The sequence below is a fragment of the Acromyrmex echinatior genome, chromosome 15, assembly GCF_024713525.1.
Source record: "Acromyrmex echinatior isolate Ae372 chromosome 15, ASM2471352v2, whole genome shotgun sequence".
Taxonomy (NCBI): domain Eukaryota; kingdom Metazoa; phylum Arthropoda; class Insecta; order Hymenoptera; family Formicidae; genus Acromyrmex; species Acromyrmex echinatior.
This window is the reverse complement of record NC_141866.1, coordinates 7,521,934-7,541,216: the sequence shown is the minus strand read 5'-3', so window position 1 is coordinate 7,541,216 and position 19,283 is coordinate 7,521,934. Positions and strand designations below refer to the sequence as shown.

The 19,283-nt window shown below is 38.3% G+C and overlaps 2 protein-coding genes across 5 annotated transcripts in view; one reads left to right on the top strand and one right to left on the bottom strand.

Annotated features, from left to right (window-relative positions):
* The window catches only part of LOC105147015 (sosondowah), a 355,053-nt gene that overhangs the window by 95,941 nt on the left and 239,829 nt on the right, over positions 1-19,283 (bottom strand). The window lies entirely within an intron of this gene.
* Positions 1-19,283, top strand: part of LOC105147013 (homeobox protein caupolican) — a 76,048-nt gene that overhangs the window by 11,476 nt on the left and 45,289 nt on the right. The window contains exon 1 of one of the 3 annotated variants that reach the window (XM_011057717.2): positions 17,347-18,732. The exons of the other annotated variants lie outside the window; for them this stretch is intronic. Coding sequence (XP_011056019.1) covers positions 18,685-18,732 — 48 coding nt within the window. The 5' untranslated portion in view covers positions 17,347-18,684. Of the gene's footprint in view, positions 1-17,346; positions 18,733-19,283 lie in introns of those variants that run through there. 3 annotated transcript variants of the gene reach the window in all.

Below are 19,283 nucleotides of genomic sequence, written 5' to 3'. Positions count from 1 at the left end.
CCTGCTTCTATCCAGAACGACGTCCTTCCATCATCGTCCCCCTTCATCATCGTCGACGTCGTTGTCCTCGTCGTTTGATTTCTGTCGTTCACAAGTCCGAATGGAGCTTCCTCGGGCACACGTGACACGTGCGTCCCGCATCGACCGGACACGTGCAGGGCGCAATGTCGCTATAGAGCACGACGAACTCACGGTACCCTAATGGTTATGGTTACAGACCACGTCGACGCCCGTATTTTCTCTCCGTCCCGTCGCTCATCTCGAATACATCACCGCAACAGCGATACATTAGGCAGGGGGTGTGAATAATGATTGTGTTTGAGGTCTAAAGTTAATATTTCAAAAGGGACTCCCATAAAACCAATTGAACCCTGCATTCTACGAAATATGTATATATGTGATTCTGAACGAATTATTTATTAAACAAAATACCTACGAGATTTGTATAACAGTAGAAGCTTAAATTTCGGCCCGTCACTCGTTAGTCCTGAAACACAATAGGTGTAATAAACCTTAAGCCTTAAGGAATTAATCAATCACAATCGAATGAAAAGAATACTCGACTATAATTGGTCAATTTCTTAAGGCTTGAGACTTCCTACACCTATTATGTTTCGGGACTTACCCTAATGTCTGCGCAATAATTCTTCACACCAGAATGTCGAGAGTGAGACTTTCGACAACCTTCTGGGAATTGGAAAACGTCCGAGTCGACGGAAGCACTGGAGTGCGCGAGGTAAAGGAAACAATCGACCACTTGTTGCTGAAAAGATTGTATCGAGTATTCGCAAGAGAGTCTCGTATAGGCTAGATTAAAAAACGGTATACTTATAGGCATACCTTTTTTTCTCGCGAGCAACCGCTATGCTTCGTCAAGTTCCGACGCTATATCGACGGGGATCCGCCGCAGTCGATGAAACGGCCCGATACGTTTAAAGGCGCTCGCCGTTTCGTAACGGAAGTAATCACGCGGCTAAGAACAAGGATTGCTGGATTATAGACGTGGCGCACGAGAGAAGCTTTTCTTTTGTGTCACCAGTAGACCGCGGCGGCTCGATCTCACGCGAGAATAAATTCGGCGGACCGTAAAGAACCACCGCTTTCGAATCGTGTCAGTAGCGGTATGTCGCTTGTAATAAAAATATTTTTTGTGCCCCGTAAAATACACTAACTTCAGCAACTACTGAATCAGTGAAGCGTCTGCACTGTTAGAAGCAACCACAATTATAGTGATAATCTAATCCTTCGAATTAATAATATAAGAGTTAAATAATATTTTGTAATTAATATCAATAATATTTTATAATATTGTGTTAATTTCCATGTGCATTAAAAAATAAATCAATTATGATTGTGCTTCAAACTAAATAATTATAATTTCGTAAAATTATGTGTTAATTTTTAAAATTATGAAATTGAGAAGAAATAGACAACTTATAGAAATTAAAAATAAGTCAAATTGTTATACAATTTGACATTACGAATGTAACAGTGTGGTTGAAGTGTTTATACGAGACAGGTGTATTACATTTTTGAATTTATTTCTTAACAATTCATATATTTATTAACCTTAAGTGCAATAATCATATTAATATTTTTACAATCATCAAAAATATATATTTAATTACAGCACTTATTAATGTGACAGCATTAATCTTTTCGATCAAGATATTGTCAATGACTATTAAGATACGTTCTTGACAATCAAAAGCGCTTTTATTCTTCAATAAATTACTCTATTTTTACCCCAAATTTGCGCGAGGCAGGGAAATGAAAACCGAACAACCGCGTTTTCAAAGCACACACCAAGGTACGCACCCTTGGAGACGACGTCAAAAGTTTTCGTTATCGATGTAAACGGCAAGTTGGATTTTGCTGAGGGGGGAGGCAGGATTCGTTCTAATTGAACAACCCTCGGTCGACCGATACGCTTCGCTACAAGGGTAGATTTATCTCAACGTTAGTGCGCGTGTGAGTAAGTATGCGTGCACATTTATAACAACAAAGCATAATTCCTACTACCTTTATTCTTACAATAGTATACACACACGCACACAGACAGAGACAGAGACAGAGAGAAAATCATTTCTATAGGTTGCTACTGGTCCTATTCAATATGTCATTAATTTAATTAAATAAATTAAGTTGAACAATTTATTCAAAAAAATGTGTTAAATTTGATTCAAATTTTAGTTTATTACTAAATGTATACGATAATATGGATATTGTTTTGGACTTTGGAATTATAGAAATAGATTCATTTATAGTTTGACTCACATGGAAGTTAAAAATAACAAAATATAATTTAACTCAAGTGGTTGAGTTATTGTTCCTTTGATATTCAACAGCTAGCGTATATGTACGTATATACATATATATTATATATACATATACATATATATGTACATGTCGTAAATTCTCCTTTTTTTCATCATCTTAGGTACTTTATTAGCCGGGGGGCATCGCAGGAGTTTCGATGCAATAGTTAATGATTCAACTTCTTCACCACTCTAGAGAGCTGCGCCATTGTTAAACGGAGTATCTTCCAGTAGTAATTAATTTTCTTGGAGAAGTTTTCGCGAAGTATCGTACGACCTAGTACGAGTCCCCCGTGTAAGATTAGAGAAATGAGCAATGACAACGCGTTTGTGCGGGCATGCTTTTCTAAATTGAATCGTGTAAAACATATCTTACGATAATTCTCATTATATAAATTATATTTAAGATATAAACGCACACGCATAATTTGAAATAACTCCTCCTCAACGTTCGAATAGTTCTGAAGTTCTTGGGTTCTCAATTTGCAGATGAACAAATTTCCTAAAATTTGTACGAATTTCATGTGGGGTGGAGCGGAAAGAATAGACGAAAGAGAGAGGTTAAAGTGCTTTTGCGATGCTCGAAGGGAGATAGGGAAGAGGAGAGGCACGTTCGACACGAGGGAAGAGGTGTTCCAATGAGTCGGATGGAAAACGACCCTCCGCTACACTCGGGGGTTAGCCGCTCTTCCCGATTTTCTTCCACCCGGCGCAGCCACTTTCCCGCTTATTCAGCAATGATTCAATTCGGATGTGCTTTTTACGCCCGCTACGGTGGCGGTAGCGATAGAGAAGCATCGTCGATGGGAGGTTACCGAGCCGTGCTCTGTAACCCCGCAATGGGGAATGAAAAAGGGGGATGAAAGGTAGATAGGCTGGGGACCGACCAGGGGAAGAGAAGCAAAGAAGGCTGCAGAGTTATCCCGCGCTGAAAACAGATTGCTCTTTGCCTCTCTCTCTCTCTTCTTGTCGTTCTTCTCGCTCTTCTCCGCGTTCTCACGAAGGGAGAAAAACTATGAACCGGAGAGTCAACTAACCGACAAGTCGTTCTTTTAATTCAGCTCACCGCGCTTCTTTTCCGCCCGCTTCCGCACTCGCTTCCCTTGATGCCCCCGGCCGCCACCGCCACCACCTGGCCGGATCCATTGGTCCGATAAGGAAGTCGTGACGCGGCATCTTTGCGGTGTCGTACACGAGTGAAGTCTTCACTAATGGCGGATTTTCCGTTAACGCACACGAAGCAAACGTAATTTCCCTGACGTGATTCAACGATACGCGTTTAGAAAACAAATTATGCCGGGGAATTCTGAAAAATTACATTAACCCTTCGAGCTAATTAGATCTACTCAATTATAGATCACTTTATCAAAATGTCAAACAACTTAATTTTTTTATTATGTTACCTGCTGTTTATTATGTTATCTGCAAATTTAGATTCTTCTGATTAAAATATATTTATAGGGAAAAAGTGATTTTATTGAAGTTGTATCTAAAAAATTAGACAGATCCAAAAATAATTTTATTAAATTATCAAAATAATTATGGATTGAAGTTGATTATAGAATTTCAAAATTCTTTTTTTACAATATTGCTCATTATGTTTGAATCATTTTTTTCTGTGTAATATTCTTTTTTTATATGAATTATGTCACATTGATTCCTTAAAATTAATTAGCCTTTTAATAAATATAAATTAAAGTCTCACGGATCTCCAGCGTCAATAACTATGTATAAATTATAAATTGTTGTTATTATAATATACTATGTATATGTTATAAATTTTGAAGCAATCAGCTGTAGAGGGTTGCTCTGCATCCGTGAAAAATGCAACACGGTAAAGAACGATGTATTAAAAATTTATATTCATTTCAAGCTGTAGACTAGCTTGCATTTCAATTATATTTTTGAGGTGAAGCTCTCGAAATAATACGAATGATGCTATCGTAACATCAACGTTCAAATATCGAAATATTTCGTTTCGAATGAGGATGTGATTTCCAACTATCAAGCCACGGGATTCGACGGGGCCTCGCTTTTTGCCGGCGGCCAGCGCATGAAAATGAAAAAGCACTCATTCTTGAAGAACTCTAATGATGGGAGGGAGGGAACACCGGGCCCGCTCTCTCGCACGCTTAATACACCTCTCTTCTCGACAAAGTATATCGGGAACCTCACGATCGGTAAATCAACATATACTCGCCGGCGGAGCCCTCACGTGACCCATCGCTCACATGCACGTGAGCACGAGCTAAAGAAACCGAAAAGAAGCGGTTCGGAGCCTTCCACGATGATAGTTTAATATTAGTGCGGTAGACGGTAACATGTCAGTCAACCTTTTGACGTTCCATGCGCCGTCGCCGCATGCCGCTTTTCAAAATCCTCGCGTGTAAGGCCGATATTCATGAAGCAACGACTCCCGACATAAAATAAATAAAATCGTTTAATTCCTCGTTCCTTCCTTCATCACACTAGTGTTTCACGCTATACTCGTGCATACAGCTCGACTAAAAATAATTATTCGATAGGGGAACGCGATAAAATATATTAGTTCAGACGAGTGATGCGACCATCTTTCTTTCGTTTTTATGTTGAATAGGGACGTGCGTCCCTACTTGACGTAAAAAATATATAAACTGTAATTTAACAATTCAACGATGTAGCAGATTGATGCAATGCAGGGAAAAAGTGAAAGGACGCGATCGGGCCCTACGATCAGCCGCGGTATGTACGGCTGACGTGACGTAATACGACCGGCCCAGCAGTTTATTCTACAGCAAAAGCATCGGTCCCACTCGGTCAGTCGCATATTAATACCTGGGACCGTGTAGCCAGAAGCGGGCAGCTGCCGGCTCGTTTGCAGCACGCGATATTCGCGCTCTCACCTGTAACGTATATCTTAAACCCTTCTTTCTCCTGTCTCGTTTTCTCTTGTTTCTCTTCCCGTTTGCTCTCTTTCTTTATCTCTTCAATTCCGTCTGTCTTCGTTTATAAACAAGACCCATACGTCCCTCTCACCCTCTTCGTGTCTGTATCTATCTCCGTGAGGAGCACTCGAAATTATTATTCCTGCTTGCGAGTTGGCTAAAGACCTTCGTATATATCGGTCGGTTAATGTGTGTACTGGGTGTGCTGATATTCGAACACAACAGACCGATCCCCGATCTCTCATCGGGAATGTATACATCGGCTCGACGCGGGCACACGCGTCTCCGTGAATACCCCGATGAAAAATGAACGATCGTTAATGACATGCACTTATGGTTGGTTATGTCGCGCATTAATCAGGTGTATCCGCATATCGTTTCCGGGGTACGTATTCTTAGAAATCGTTATGGTATCGGTTGAGCACGCGAGCAATCTTAAATGAAAGGTATGACTTACTTTCAATAAAGCTGAGTATTTAATGTGTGTTTTAATGTGTTAAGTATAATTGTTATACTTAAAGGTTGTTACATTGTAGACATATGAAGATAAAAAATAAAAATTTTTGTAAATGATTTGTAAATTTAAGATTTTCATTAATATCTAATTATGAATATTTTTATAAAGATGCTTATCAGCATCAAAAATTGTTAAATTGCTTGTCACTTTAATAAGTAATATCACTACACTGGTTCTGCTCATGATTACGTTTCAAGAAAAAGATTTCAGCGCATAATTTGCAAAATATGAATTCATATAAGAATATTTAAAGCTAAGATCAGTTTTGAATACAGAAATCTTCTTATTTAATTAGAGATATTTTAGCATCAGTTTTTATAACAAGCTATCTATTCCATTTTTCTCATCAATAAAATTTGCTTCTTAAAGTTTCTACGTTTTCTGGATGAAATTTTCGCATCATCAAGAAACTCAGGCATAACATGGTATCAGAAATGTTCACGGCCTCATAATTTCCTTCGAGAGATCGCATCGCTTTTAGAGACGCATATAATTATCCCTTCCGCTATTACCGTGTGATCCACGGCATGAGTTTCGATATTCGCACGTCGTCGTGATTTCGATCACGCACGAGACGCGCCTCGTCGGTGACGGATGATCATCGCAGAGGTACTCTCTGGGAACATTTCAGGATATCTCATTGACAAACAATATCCGCGCGTTGCGAAATCGTGAATGTCGGTCCGTTCTCGTTGACAATCGAGGCACGATCGCGCTTAAACGATTGATAAAAGCGTCTGTGGCTATCCATCATGCCACTCTTCGACTGCTCGTCGATCGGAACACAACTACAGGCCTATCTAAACGTGACAATTTTTAACTGTTATTCTATGTGAGTGGGCCTCCGCCATTTTCGTATATTTTATATGTATATATATATATATATACATGTATTCGTAACATATAGTTTTATAGTTGGATAAAAAAATCTTTCGGATGTCCCATATCTAAATTTGTTAGAAATATTATTTTTTCAGTCATGTTATTTCAGTACGATAATGCGTACTCTTGTAACTATTTATCATGAGAATGAGTAATTTCCATACAGAAAGAACGGTTTTCTTAACTGTCTAAAAATTCAGCTAGATACAGATTTGAAAATAATTTTGTTCGGATACTATTAAAATAATTATATAGGACGCTTAAACTAATAACTAGAAAGTTAAAACTTTTTGTAGCATTGTCATTTAAACGTTCTACATAATTATTTTTATGGCCGAACAAAATTACTTTCAGATCTATATCTAGCAAATTTAAAAAATACTTTAACAAAACTATTCTTTCCATGCGTTTCCCGCAAGGAAAGGTAAAAAGTATCGTTTTATGTCACTTTATAAACATCGTGTTTGATATTACAATAATAAGTTAAAGACTTCATAAATTTTTAGGTGTAGAGCATATTTATTTTTACTTCCGTTTAATGTTAAGAAAAGTCTTCCAGTATTAAATATTATATAATAGCTTAACATTGAATGGCTACTTTAATAGAAAAAATTTCTTCTCTGCCGCGCTTCTTTTCAATTATAATTATTCATACCTGATATCGAACGCATATATATTCGCGAATGTGTAATGTCCGAACATCGGCAAAATAAATCATCATAAATGCATGCTAACAAGTCCGCCTTGGATATTTAACAAATTATAGTAGGCGTACACTTCTCGTTTGCCATGTTACAGATATAGTTTGTAACGCGTAAAGACACGAGACTCGACCATGCCGCAGTGATTTTTTTCACGACTGCATAACGCTCTTGCGTTTACGTGCGAGTGTGTATCATTTACGAGCGCAATCCGCAATCACAACGTCATAATAAATTGTTACATTTACGTTATCGTAGAAAAGACAGAAAGCAAGAGATTCATTAGATAAATTTCTTCTTTTTCCGTCACCAATCGACCATTGCTGGCTGCGTGACAACAGCCGCAGTCGATCACTCTTTAAAGGCTCACATTGAATCTCGATGCAAATTATACAGAGTGTAACCAGATGAAAGAACATTACCTTAAAATTGAAGGGGAAATTTAATTCTCATCTACTAAAAAATTCCGATAAACGATACATGCTTTCGGAAGTAATTCTTTAAGCTTTCTTGAAGATATTTATAAACCACAGGTGGATGTGTCGATGGATTAGGACGATTCATTAAATTTCTTCATGAATCTTTTCCGGTTACCATAATCGCTGTTAAGAGTTGGGAAATCGCCGCAGTGCTTGTTGAGCAATTGGTTGGTTTTACCGTTGACATTGCGATTTCCTTGCTCTCACCGGTCATTTTAACGCATTCTGAGGTAATGGTCGTTCCTTGTAAAGAAGTTAATTGGTTCCTGTGACAAGCCACTATGCATACGTAAGACGCTGGCGACGTTCCTGCTTAAACGTTTCTACCGTTCGAATTAACGTTTCCTACGTATAACCGACTAGAATATAATGAGGCGGGGCCATTCTTAATTAGACCGTAATTGAGTATGCTAATTTTCCAAGTAACGTATAAATAAATCGTAACGTAATTCATCCGGTGTATGTCCCATGTAAATTGCGGTAAAATAATTAATTTTATGGCTTTCCGCATGCAGTTAAAAATATTTTTACATTCATCACTCTATAACTTTGAGATTTTTTAAAGAATTAAATAGCATCTTTAATCCTCCGTTCCTATTTCGGCTGAACTTTCTTATATACCACCTTTTAATCCTTCGTCTGCAATCTTTTTTTTGGATTTTTTTGTCCAACGAGTTTTTGTTACTCGAATTTTTTTATTGTTTTAGTCTTCCCAAAAATTTAAAAAATTCATTTTCTCGCATCTCTATTATATTATTAAATATTACAAAATGTTACAAGATTAAATAAGATATTTTAGGAAAAGGAACTGTGCCCTTTTTTTTTATTTTGACGAAATTTGAGAGTGAAATTTAACTTGTATCAAAAAAAGATCCAGATTGCAGACGGAGGATTAATAGAATTGTAGAGGATTAATAGAGGATGTACAGAATTTCAGATAATTTCAATCGCAGTCCAAACTTGAATGTATTTGGACTTTACAGCTTTCCATTAGTCTCACAATTTTTGTTCTATCACAATAATTTTCTGCAAGATTTACATTAAATTAATTTGAGATATCGTGCAAACCGAGAAGTAATCTATTGAAATGATTTCTCACGCATGAATCCTGCGATGATTTACGTCATAACCATAAAACCATAAAACTTCCTTCATCCGCAGATTTCTATGTCCTCGTCAGAATAAACGAAGGCATTAAGAAATAATCATCATCGTCATCGACCATCACCCACACTCCAGTACATAGTTGCATACGTCGAGTAGAGCTAAGCCGATCCGAGGTCGAGCTGCGAGCATAGGATGCACACCAATAGGCTCGCCTCCCTCTCGGCGGCCGGTCGGCTGAGTCGGCTAGGTGGTACTTCTCCGGTAATTTTAGCCGGATCTGCATATTTTAGCACGAACACTTCCGTCGATCATTATCCCCATTCGCTGCGACTTGCCCGACCCGGCGCGTCTGATGCAACGCCGCCGCCACGACTTTGTTACAATCTCAGAATGGCAGAACTGTGTACATACATAACACATTGTGCCATGCCTAGGCTCCCGGAATCTCGTGCATTCTGCTTCATGGAAAATCGTTGCACTCTGACCTCGGCAGTGCCGCGAGGAGAGCGACCGAAGTACGGAGGCGGCTTCAAGAATGTATACACTTCGCGCCACAAAGTGATTGTAAATGGTAATAACCCGAGGCATTTTCCGCGAAAAAGGGACAGATTTTTAAAAGTCATCAATAATACATCATCCTATAATCATCCCATACATTTTTATCGACGTCTATTTCAATTTTTGAGATTATATGCAAAATTAGATATTTTTTGTATCTATACATAATTTGCGAGATTGAAAAAAAAATTAATTTTAATTATGGGAATCATAATTAATCGCTTGACAATTGATAAAGATAAATTATATCCAATAGTGGATAGTCCATTACTTAACAATAATCACTTGAGTATACGTTATCAGGAAACACGGAGAAATCCCATCAGCAAATTGCTTGCCGATCGTAATTTCGCGATGTTATACCTCCAACGTTTTCTCCTTTTGCATCCGCTACATCTCCTTGAATTATTACGTTTTAAATCAATTATTGCGCCGTGCGCACATGGCGGTCAGCCGAGGTATAATCTTTCCTGGCAGCGGCGTCGAGAGATATTGTTATGACTACCGTTTTCGTATGAGAAGTCTTGATCGCTCTCTAATTCTAATCATTGTAACGCGCAATAAAGCGCAATTACAGAATGCGCGTGTTCGCGCGCGTGTATACGCGTCCGTGTTCCTCACCGGGTACGCGCAGTTCACTGGCGCGTCGTGCCTCGAATACTTCGCACATCCGTGTGCGCGGATAACACATAAACGAGCTAGAGATGCTAAAAAAAGGAGGAGCGAAGACGAAAGGCGGCCGCAAATGAATTTTAATGAGCACTGTGTGATTTGAGTTCTTTTCTCTCTCTCTCTCTCTCTCTCTCTCTCTCTCTCTCTCTCTCTCTTTCTCATTTTCGTTCTTTTTCTCAACGTTATTTCTGTTGCAAATCTGTATTTTATTTGCGCGGAAAGGATGGCGGAAAGGATTGCTAAAGTATCTAAGAAAGCTACAGATCAGAAAATAATTTTGTTGGACATGAAAATAATAATGTAGAACGCTCAAACTAGTTACTAGAATGTCAAAACTTTTTGCAGCATTGCTTATGATGCTTGAGATTCCTAATATCCGTAATTATTTTGATAGTCCAACAAAATTCTTTTCATTCTATATTTAGATTTTTAAATATTTTAGCAAAATTGTTTTTTCCATATAATCTTGCGCTGTGTTCCAGAATGCTAAATAAATAGTGATTCAATCACAATCTTCCTCTTTTCTCTATTTCTTTTCGCTATGTACAGGAACCGCGAACTTTCTGTTAAACATCATGGCTTTTCTTCCGAGAAGCAGACTACGATCGTGCGTTCGTCGGCCTTGTCCCCCTGCATTATGGATGCATTATAATTACCTATTCATTTTCCACGGGCACGTAACATCATGGCAAGCTGCAATACCTCTGGTGTTTTGCACCTGATTGCGCTAGAGGAAGAGTGCAGTCTGTGCGAGGCAAGGGGAAGAAGCGAAAACTATCATGCAACATACGCACCACGAGGGCGGCTGCGTGTTGTCGGAGCTGTTGATACGCCATAGGCGTAGGTTATTTGAAAAGCGTCTCCTTTAGAGTTTCCTCCTGCACGAGCTTCGCATGAACTCATGCGATGTTCAAAGAAAGGTTCATATTAACCTTAGGACTTGCATCCTTCTTGATGTAACCATTCAAAGTGCAGACTATTAAATTCAGACATTCTGGCGGAGATCAAATACTTCCTGTTACTTGCAGCTTCTGCTGTCTTGTTTCTACTCTGCTTTACGAGAGGAATAAGAATATAATAATCGGCATCTTAACTCTCCAGCAATATGAATTTAACTTTTCTATCAGCAATAGGGATCTTTGAGAAACAGAATAAATTTTTTATTGTTCCAGAATATATAAAAATTGAAAAGATTCTGATTACTTATTATATAAAGCTTTAATAGTTAATGAGTTTTTACCACCATAGAAGTCGGATTATGTTTGACATATTTTTTACATATTTAAATTTATTTAAAATTCACAATCAAATTTTCGATGAATCCTTTAAAGACTGGTCCCTGGACTAGTTTATTGTCGATAGCGAATTAATATTGTATGTTAATGTGAGAAATAAAGTTAAATTTTGATGATACCTTTTATTTTAATATTTTAATAGAATTGTTTTTTTTTTTCAGCTGAACTTTTTGCACCATTCATCTTTTCTCCAATGTAGAGAGAAACAGAGGAAAGATGAACCGTACAAGAAGCTCGGTTGACAAGAACAGACCTATTATTGTATTCTGTCATGTTACTTGTTCAACTGCTTTGTCTATGAAGCGTATCGTAAAATCTGTCATGCTGCTGATGTTGCAAGGAATCCAGAATGTATAATCTCGATGCTTGTAACAGGCGTGTGATATGTTTCTGTATTCATAAACAATGGATAATGGCTGTATAATGGCATCACAATTGTGATATCATGATAGCGATAAATGCGTGCTTTGTAGTATTTTCGTGCAATATCGCCAGCCGTCCTTTCTCGACAGTTTTCCCTTTTTCTCTTCCCACGCATGCCATAATCGTGCCGCTATTGACGCTCTCCACGACTATTCGATGCATCAGCGCGACGTTGCAGCGCTCGAAAACGCGGCCAGAGACAATAAACAGCACGGTTGCAGGGAACAAGAATGGAGGGACGATGCACACGCGCATACATCCGCGCCAAGGGCCGCGCTTTTAACGAAAACCGCTCGACAATTAGGGTCGACGAAGCCTAACAATGTCTCCACGGTACTCTGCGTCCAACCAAATTCGGTCGACTATATATGCCGCTTTATATGCCGCGTTGCACTGTCCCGCAATAACACGGAAGCTTTTTCTGAATTCTCTTCGATAGAATATACACATATATATATATATATATATATATATATATATATATATATATATATATATATATATATATACATATATATAATACTAGAACACAGTTATTGAAATTTTCACGTTATGATTGCAAGATATTATAAAATTATTATCGATAATTTTTATCTTGAACTACATAACGAATGATTTTTAAATTTAATTTATTGAATGTAGCAAATTATTAAAATGACAAAAATATGTTCTTTATTATTTTAATAATTTGTTTTATTTCAATATATTTAATTTAAAAATCATTCGTTATACGAACAGCTCCTATAATCGCTGATTTTAAATGTCTTACATATGCGATTCTTTCAACAATTTTTAAAAAAATAAAATAGCAACTGGCATAGGCATTTTCATTAGATTTCTCTGCGTTATGCGTTAGGGGTGGACGTATCCCTCTCTCATGTGCGGAATAAAATGGAAATGTCTGGCAGCGGGCGGTACAGGGGAAACTCCGCGGATTCGACAGTTTCGAGGCGGGAGTACGAGAACGAAAGCGAACAAGGGAGTCATCCGGATTTGCCCCTTTGTACTACCGCCCACACTGAAAGCAATGTTTCCTACTCTTATGCCAAAAAAGCCTCGATTTATTTCTCCAACCGATCACACATTGGAACGATATATACCGGCACGATAAAATCCATCAGTGACTGATGAAATCTTCCCTTTACACGACGTTTCCATTGGAACGAACGTGGTATGGAATGTTATGCGAAAACTAATACGTATCCATTAACTGTATTTATTTTTATTTTTTAAAATTATAATTAAAATAATTCTGTGACTCCAAGAATAAATCAAAACGTTTATATATGTCTCTGCGATTGTTGGAGCGTAAATAATATTTATAAGGCGATAAGATATAGTATATAATTTGTGCTATATACTTAGCAATAAAGTTAACTGCAAACGTTTCTGGATTGGATTTGAGTTTTCCTTTGATTTTTCCCTTGATTCTCCAATGATGAATGTGGAAATCAAGTACAAACTAATTAATAATTTGTGCTTGACTTCCTGTCGATGGTAAGTATATTCCAATTGTTTGCGAATTATATCTTATTGATATTATTTATGCACTAATAATCACACAAGACACTTATAGGCATTGTATTATATTATTTTGTTATCTGCGAAAAAGAGACTTAAATAAATGTCTGCTTTATTAAAAATATGTTATGTTATCAAATACTTCAAGTATTTATATGTACAGCGTAATATTAGAATTATACTTTCTAAATTTCTAGAAGTGAAATCTCACTCCAAAAGAGTTAAAATACTGTCACTATTGAAAAAGAGTGAAAAATATGCATCTTCAATCATTCCAAAAGAAAGTACTCTCACTTTAAAAGTGTGAATCTTACTCTAAAAAAGAGTGCAAATTTTTCACTTTTTTTTAATAGTGACAGTATTTTAACTCTTTTAGAAAGAGATTTCACTCGAAGAAATTTAGAGAGTAGTATACAAAAACTGAATTTTTTAATTGGTTGGATTTGTCGTAGATTGTGGTTTTTTTCTATAATAGATCGATTAAGAATTTTAAGATTGCTTTAAGATATTTCTTAAGACTTCGCCGAGGGTTATAGAATCTATCCGCGCGAACAAAAGAAGAGGCTCGACGAGCGAGTGAGAGGGAAATGGAGGAGCGCTGCAGTTTATTTCGGTCGGGTTAATTAGTGTTGCCTCGCGAGGTTTACGGTTGACATTTCGTTGGTCGTTCGTTCGTCGTTCTACGTGGGGAGAACGGGAACGAAGAAGGCGAGGAGAAGGACGGACAAGGGATCTGGGGAAGGGATCGGTCTTTTTTACGGCAACATTCTGGTCGGCCATACCGTGTACCGAAGAGGAAGACGAAGTCGGCGCAGAAGTATAGAAAAAGAAAACAGTCGAAGGAACAAGGACGTTCCGACCAATAAAACTGCGGTGCCTCTCGAAGGTACCCCGAAGGCGCCGGGGCAGTCTGGACCTCCCCTTATTAGCTTCCTTCCTACCTTAGTGTGCTCGCCTCAGAAACCTACGTAACAATCTTTTGTTTTATTCCACGGTGTAAATCGCGCCATTCTATGGTATTCGAATTAGACCTGCTTTTATGATTCCGCCGCGGTAGAGAACTAATAATTTGCTTTTGGAGAGCAGGAACCTACGGCGAGAAAATCTCGTAAAGTAGTCATAAAAGCTAACCAAGGTATTACAACAGTATAATGAAATAAGCTCGATGAATGGATTTGAAAAAGAAGCGTGGATTAAAAAAAAACATTAAGCATAAAAACAATAAGTTTTCCTGTTTTTTTTTTATACAGAGGATTTGTTCTGAAAGATTAGTAAAACTAAAAAATTTGAGAGAAAAATGTGGAGCTTGCCTAACTAGGCCGACGTTGAGATAAAAGAGAGACCTTTCAGGAATAAGAGTGAGGAAGTAGGAAGACAAGTGGACGGGGTGGTTTGGTGCCTTATTAAGCATCCTTATCGCCTGAGACGGACCGAGTGGACATGGCCGTTTAACTTTTACTCGACCTGCGAACAAGTAATGGGACACACTGACCGGTGAGATAGGACCCGACAGTTCCTTCTCTTTTCTCGTAGAAATCTTCGCCTTATCAGACTCGAAAAACTTGACGACTGTAAACACCAAACGACCCTGCACAGTTTGATCGCAGATATTCCAACCGAGATTTACAACTGTCGTTACCCAGTTAGGGCCGTGATTTGTGGACACAAAAATTCGATTTTTTTTAAGCATATCGATGTTGTATTCATCAAGGTCCTTTTCTCGTTTTAATATTGGTCTAAACATTGAAAATAACGTAGCAATGACAATGCGATTGCAATCCGTAAAATAATCACACGATGTAAAATTTTGCAGCCTTTCGTCCCGGCGGTATTATTGCGTTTTATCCGTGAACCGCGCTTGACAGTACAACGTGGCGAGTGTAACAATAAAAACTGACGAACCGCGAATACTGTTTTACCCCCGTAATCATAAATGTTACGTCCAACGGCGAAACACAAATGGACATTCAACAATCCGAGTGATATTTTCACATCGCGCGCCAGCTGCCGCGCCACATTTCATTTTGTCACTACCGCATCCTTCTCGTTTAATTATTCGACGTCCGTCACGGCGAACGGCAACGCCGTAGACTACACAAAATTCGAAATTTTTTATTCCCTAATAAAATATCTTGTTGTAGAAGATGAAAATCTCGTCACGATAAATTCATAAAACGGATCTATAAATTTTCAACTCTAATATAAGAGAAAGACTGCAATATTGATTAATTGGAATCATAGCTCACTTCTCATATATTCGAATCATCTAATTATATCACATTTATACAACAAATTTTTGTGCACATAAATTCGTCACACTGATATCATTGCTCTATTCGTGAATATTTGTCTAGTGAATATAATATCTGATATTTACATGGGAATTCAACATATCAGCAAGAAACGAAAGGACAGAATCACATTCGATGCTGAGTGTGTGGTGAAAATGCGGGATGTTTTGTAAGTTTCTTGTTTGCGAATGATGATCCCCAGAGAACGAGAGGGATTAAGCGAATTATTGTGTGGTTTCGACATCACATGTGACTCTCAAGGAAATTATGGCACCAGTTATACGTTTTCACGATATAATAATCCTGGTGGTTTTAGGACATGGTTCTCTCAAACGTTTGTATTACAGCATTGACCATCGTTATAAGGGCATGATCGACAGGTCACCCAGGTTTACGCAGAACAATAAATCATCCAGGGTCCCATGACCGTTTTCCTCTAGGAATTTCAGGTACAGGTACAAGATTCTCAAAAGGATGTTTATCTCCTGAAGACCTCGTCAACCTGTCGGCTAATCCTATTAGCAGTGGATCTTGTTGCATCGCAACTACTATTTTCTCGTTGTCCCTCGACGGCACGTCGACATTCATTCGTTCAGTAGATATTGTTCTCCAGATATTCGTACTTCCAAGGAACTGAGCTTAGTTTTTTTTGTTTCGTTTGTCATAAGAACTTCTCTACATATCAATACTTCACTTTTTTTTTTGTTATCAATTATGTTCTGTTATTGTGTACACATGATATGTGTGCGTTCAAAATAAAATTCATGATAACAATAATTTTTCTATTGACAATAAATAATTATTTTTATAGAGAATAAATAAATTGTCAAAATAATTATCAATCAGTACTTTTGATTTAATAATATTCTTTGACAATTTAATGATTTAAAAAATTTTATTCTTTGAACAATGGTTCTCGGATTTTGTTTCTTGCTGGAGAAAATTTTATACAAACAAACAAATCCTTTATACTAATTTAATAAGTAAATGTTTTGTCCGCAATTAATGATTTCGACCCATTGATAAAATTTAATAATTCGTGAAATTACATCCTAAGTAGCACAGTATGGAGTAAATCTCATGGCTAATCTGCTCGATGTTTTCGCGTTTTTGACGAATTTTTTAAATTTTTGACGACATGACAGTAGACCAGAACATATCTTTGGCTTACACATTGGCGGAAAAATTAGATATACAAGCTGACTAGTGTCTATAATCAGTTCTTATATATTTAAGAATATATATCGCATATATATCGTAAGTACAGTCTTAAGATATCATAAATTAATCGTAGAATTGTATTCAGCGTTTAAGATATTATTTAAGACAACCTTGCAATAAGAACAGACTACGAATATTGGCCTTATTTTACTTTACAATTTTATATTTTACGATTGAATAAAATATCCTTCACTGTTTTATCGATTAACATTAATATCATAAAAATTTCAATTTGCAATATTTTTATTGATAAAATACATTAAATATTTATAATATAAAACCTATTTCTGGAAATTAAATGTTATTTATATAATTTAATATGTTATTTTAAATATTAAAATAATTTTAATTAAAAATTAATTACACTCTCTAATATAAATATAAATTATTTTATTCAACAAAAAACTTTTGGAAAAATAACTTATTTTAAGTACAAGATTACTCCATTTTGAAATTAAAAATGAGTCTAATAATTTTGACATTTCACGAAAAGTTTCACGATCTTTGCGATCTTGACCGGACAATAGGTACGAAAGTAATCCGCTCTCCTTGCAAAGGTGACGCATGGACGGTATGGGAAAGGGGAGACGGAGCAATGTGGATTTATTTAAGTCCTCTGCCGTCGGGTTGACAAGAGTAGAGCCGCGTAAACATACTCGTTCCTCCTTATTCAGTCGTGGCCGTGCAACGTCCCGTGGCGAAGCGAGGCGTCGCGACGCAGCTCGCAAGATCGTTCGTTCGCCGGTGGTTCTCCTGTGAATAGAGGGGACAAAAGGCGTCGCGACGTCGATGGGCACGTTCGAAAAATACCACCGCCCGCGCGCGAAGCGCTCGCAACCAATCGCGGATAATCGGAGTGCCTGTAGACCCCGCCCGTTGGCCAACGAGCCATCTCGCGATTGCTCCGTTCTACCTGAGTCGCCGCCCACGACATTTGGTGGGGGCAGTGGTGCTTTCGGTTTTCCTCGCCAGAGGGGGAGCCGTGACAGAGCGGAGTGGAGAAGTCCGCTGAAGTGGTGTGAGTGGTGCCGAGTCAGTCGCAGACTGGAGTGCCCTGTGAGAGCAGGGGACGGACCGAACGAACGAACGAACTGTGTGAGCTCCCTATACCTAACCGGTCGTGACGCTTCTCGCTCGCTTTTCTGACCGAATGTCCGTCCCGTTTCTTCGGTATCGTCATCCTGATACTACTATCATGTTCCGGTGCTACGTGCCGTGTCAGCTGTTTTCATGACGCGACGTGTCGCGAGTTGGAAACCATTTAGTGGCATAATAAAGAGAAAAGTTGTCCTCAGTATCATGCGTTTACACTGACTCGTCGTTCCTATACCTTGGAAGGTATCTAAACAGGAACTAAGGATTGAAGTGCACGTAATCCATAAAACAGCGCGATGACACTCCATTGACGTGACGTGTGGCTGAAGAAAAAAACGTGCGTCATGAGGCCGACTACGGCCGTCCGGAACTTGAGGGCAGCCTGATGACACTCCTCGCCGGCGAACGTTCGTCGCGTTTTGTTTCCCGTATGTCGCCACGATATTGCCACGCGTAGAAACTCAGTGAGAGAGAGAGAGAGAGAGAGAGAGAGAGAGAGAGAGAGAGAGAGAGAGGGAGGGAGAGAGAGAGAGAGAGAGAGAGAGAGAGAGAGAGAGAGAGAGAGAGAGGGAAGGAGAGAGAGGTAGTGTAGTGCGTGCAGATGCGTTTGTGTCCTGATCCTCTTTGGTTCCGCAACATATTCGGAGAGAAAAAGACGGAGAACTGCACGTAGACTCGACATGTCGGCGTACGCGCAATTCGGATACTCGTATCCGTCGGCGTCCCAGGTAAGTCATTAGAGCTATAACAATTAAGTAATTATATAGAATGCTTGTGCGAATTTGTGTGTCATGAGAAGAATGAAGAAACCGTAGGTCGTTTCAAAGTAAACAACTCGCAATTTATCTTGGCATTTAAAATTTACCATTTTTGATTCACGTGACTCTTGGCGCAACATCGAAGATCTCGATGCAGGGGTCAAACATTTTCATTTCGGATGATTTTGTGACCGGAAAGATACATGCAGCCAAAGAAATCGATCTCATTTGTTCATTTGTTTAAAATTCAAGTTTATTGTCACTTGAAATATTGTTTCCTGTTTTCTTGTAAAATCTGCCGATGCAACTTTGTATTCCTCATTTATCATATATAATATTATCACATAATCGCACACTTTACGTAAGTAACCTACCTCATGCTGAGATCTTGGAACGAGAATCGATCGAGAAGCGGGTTTGACGAAGTGGAATTCCACGACCGGTCGTTGCCAATAATAGCGCACAATTAACATTCGCGCGAGTTCGCTCGAAGAAAGCGAGATCGCCTAGAGGCGCACCTG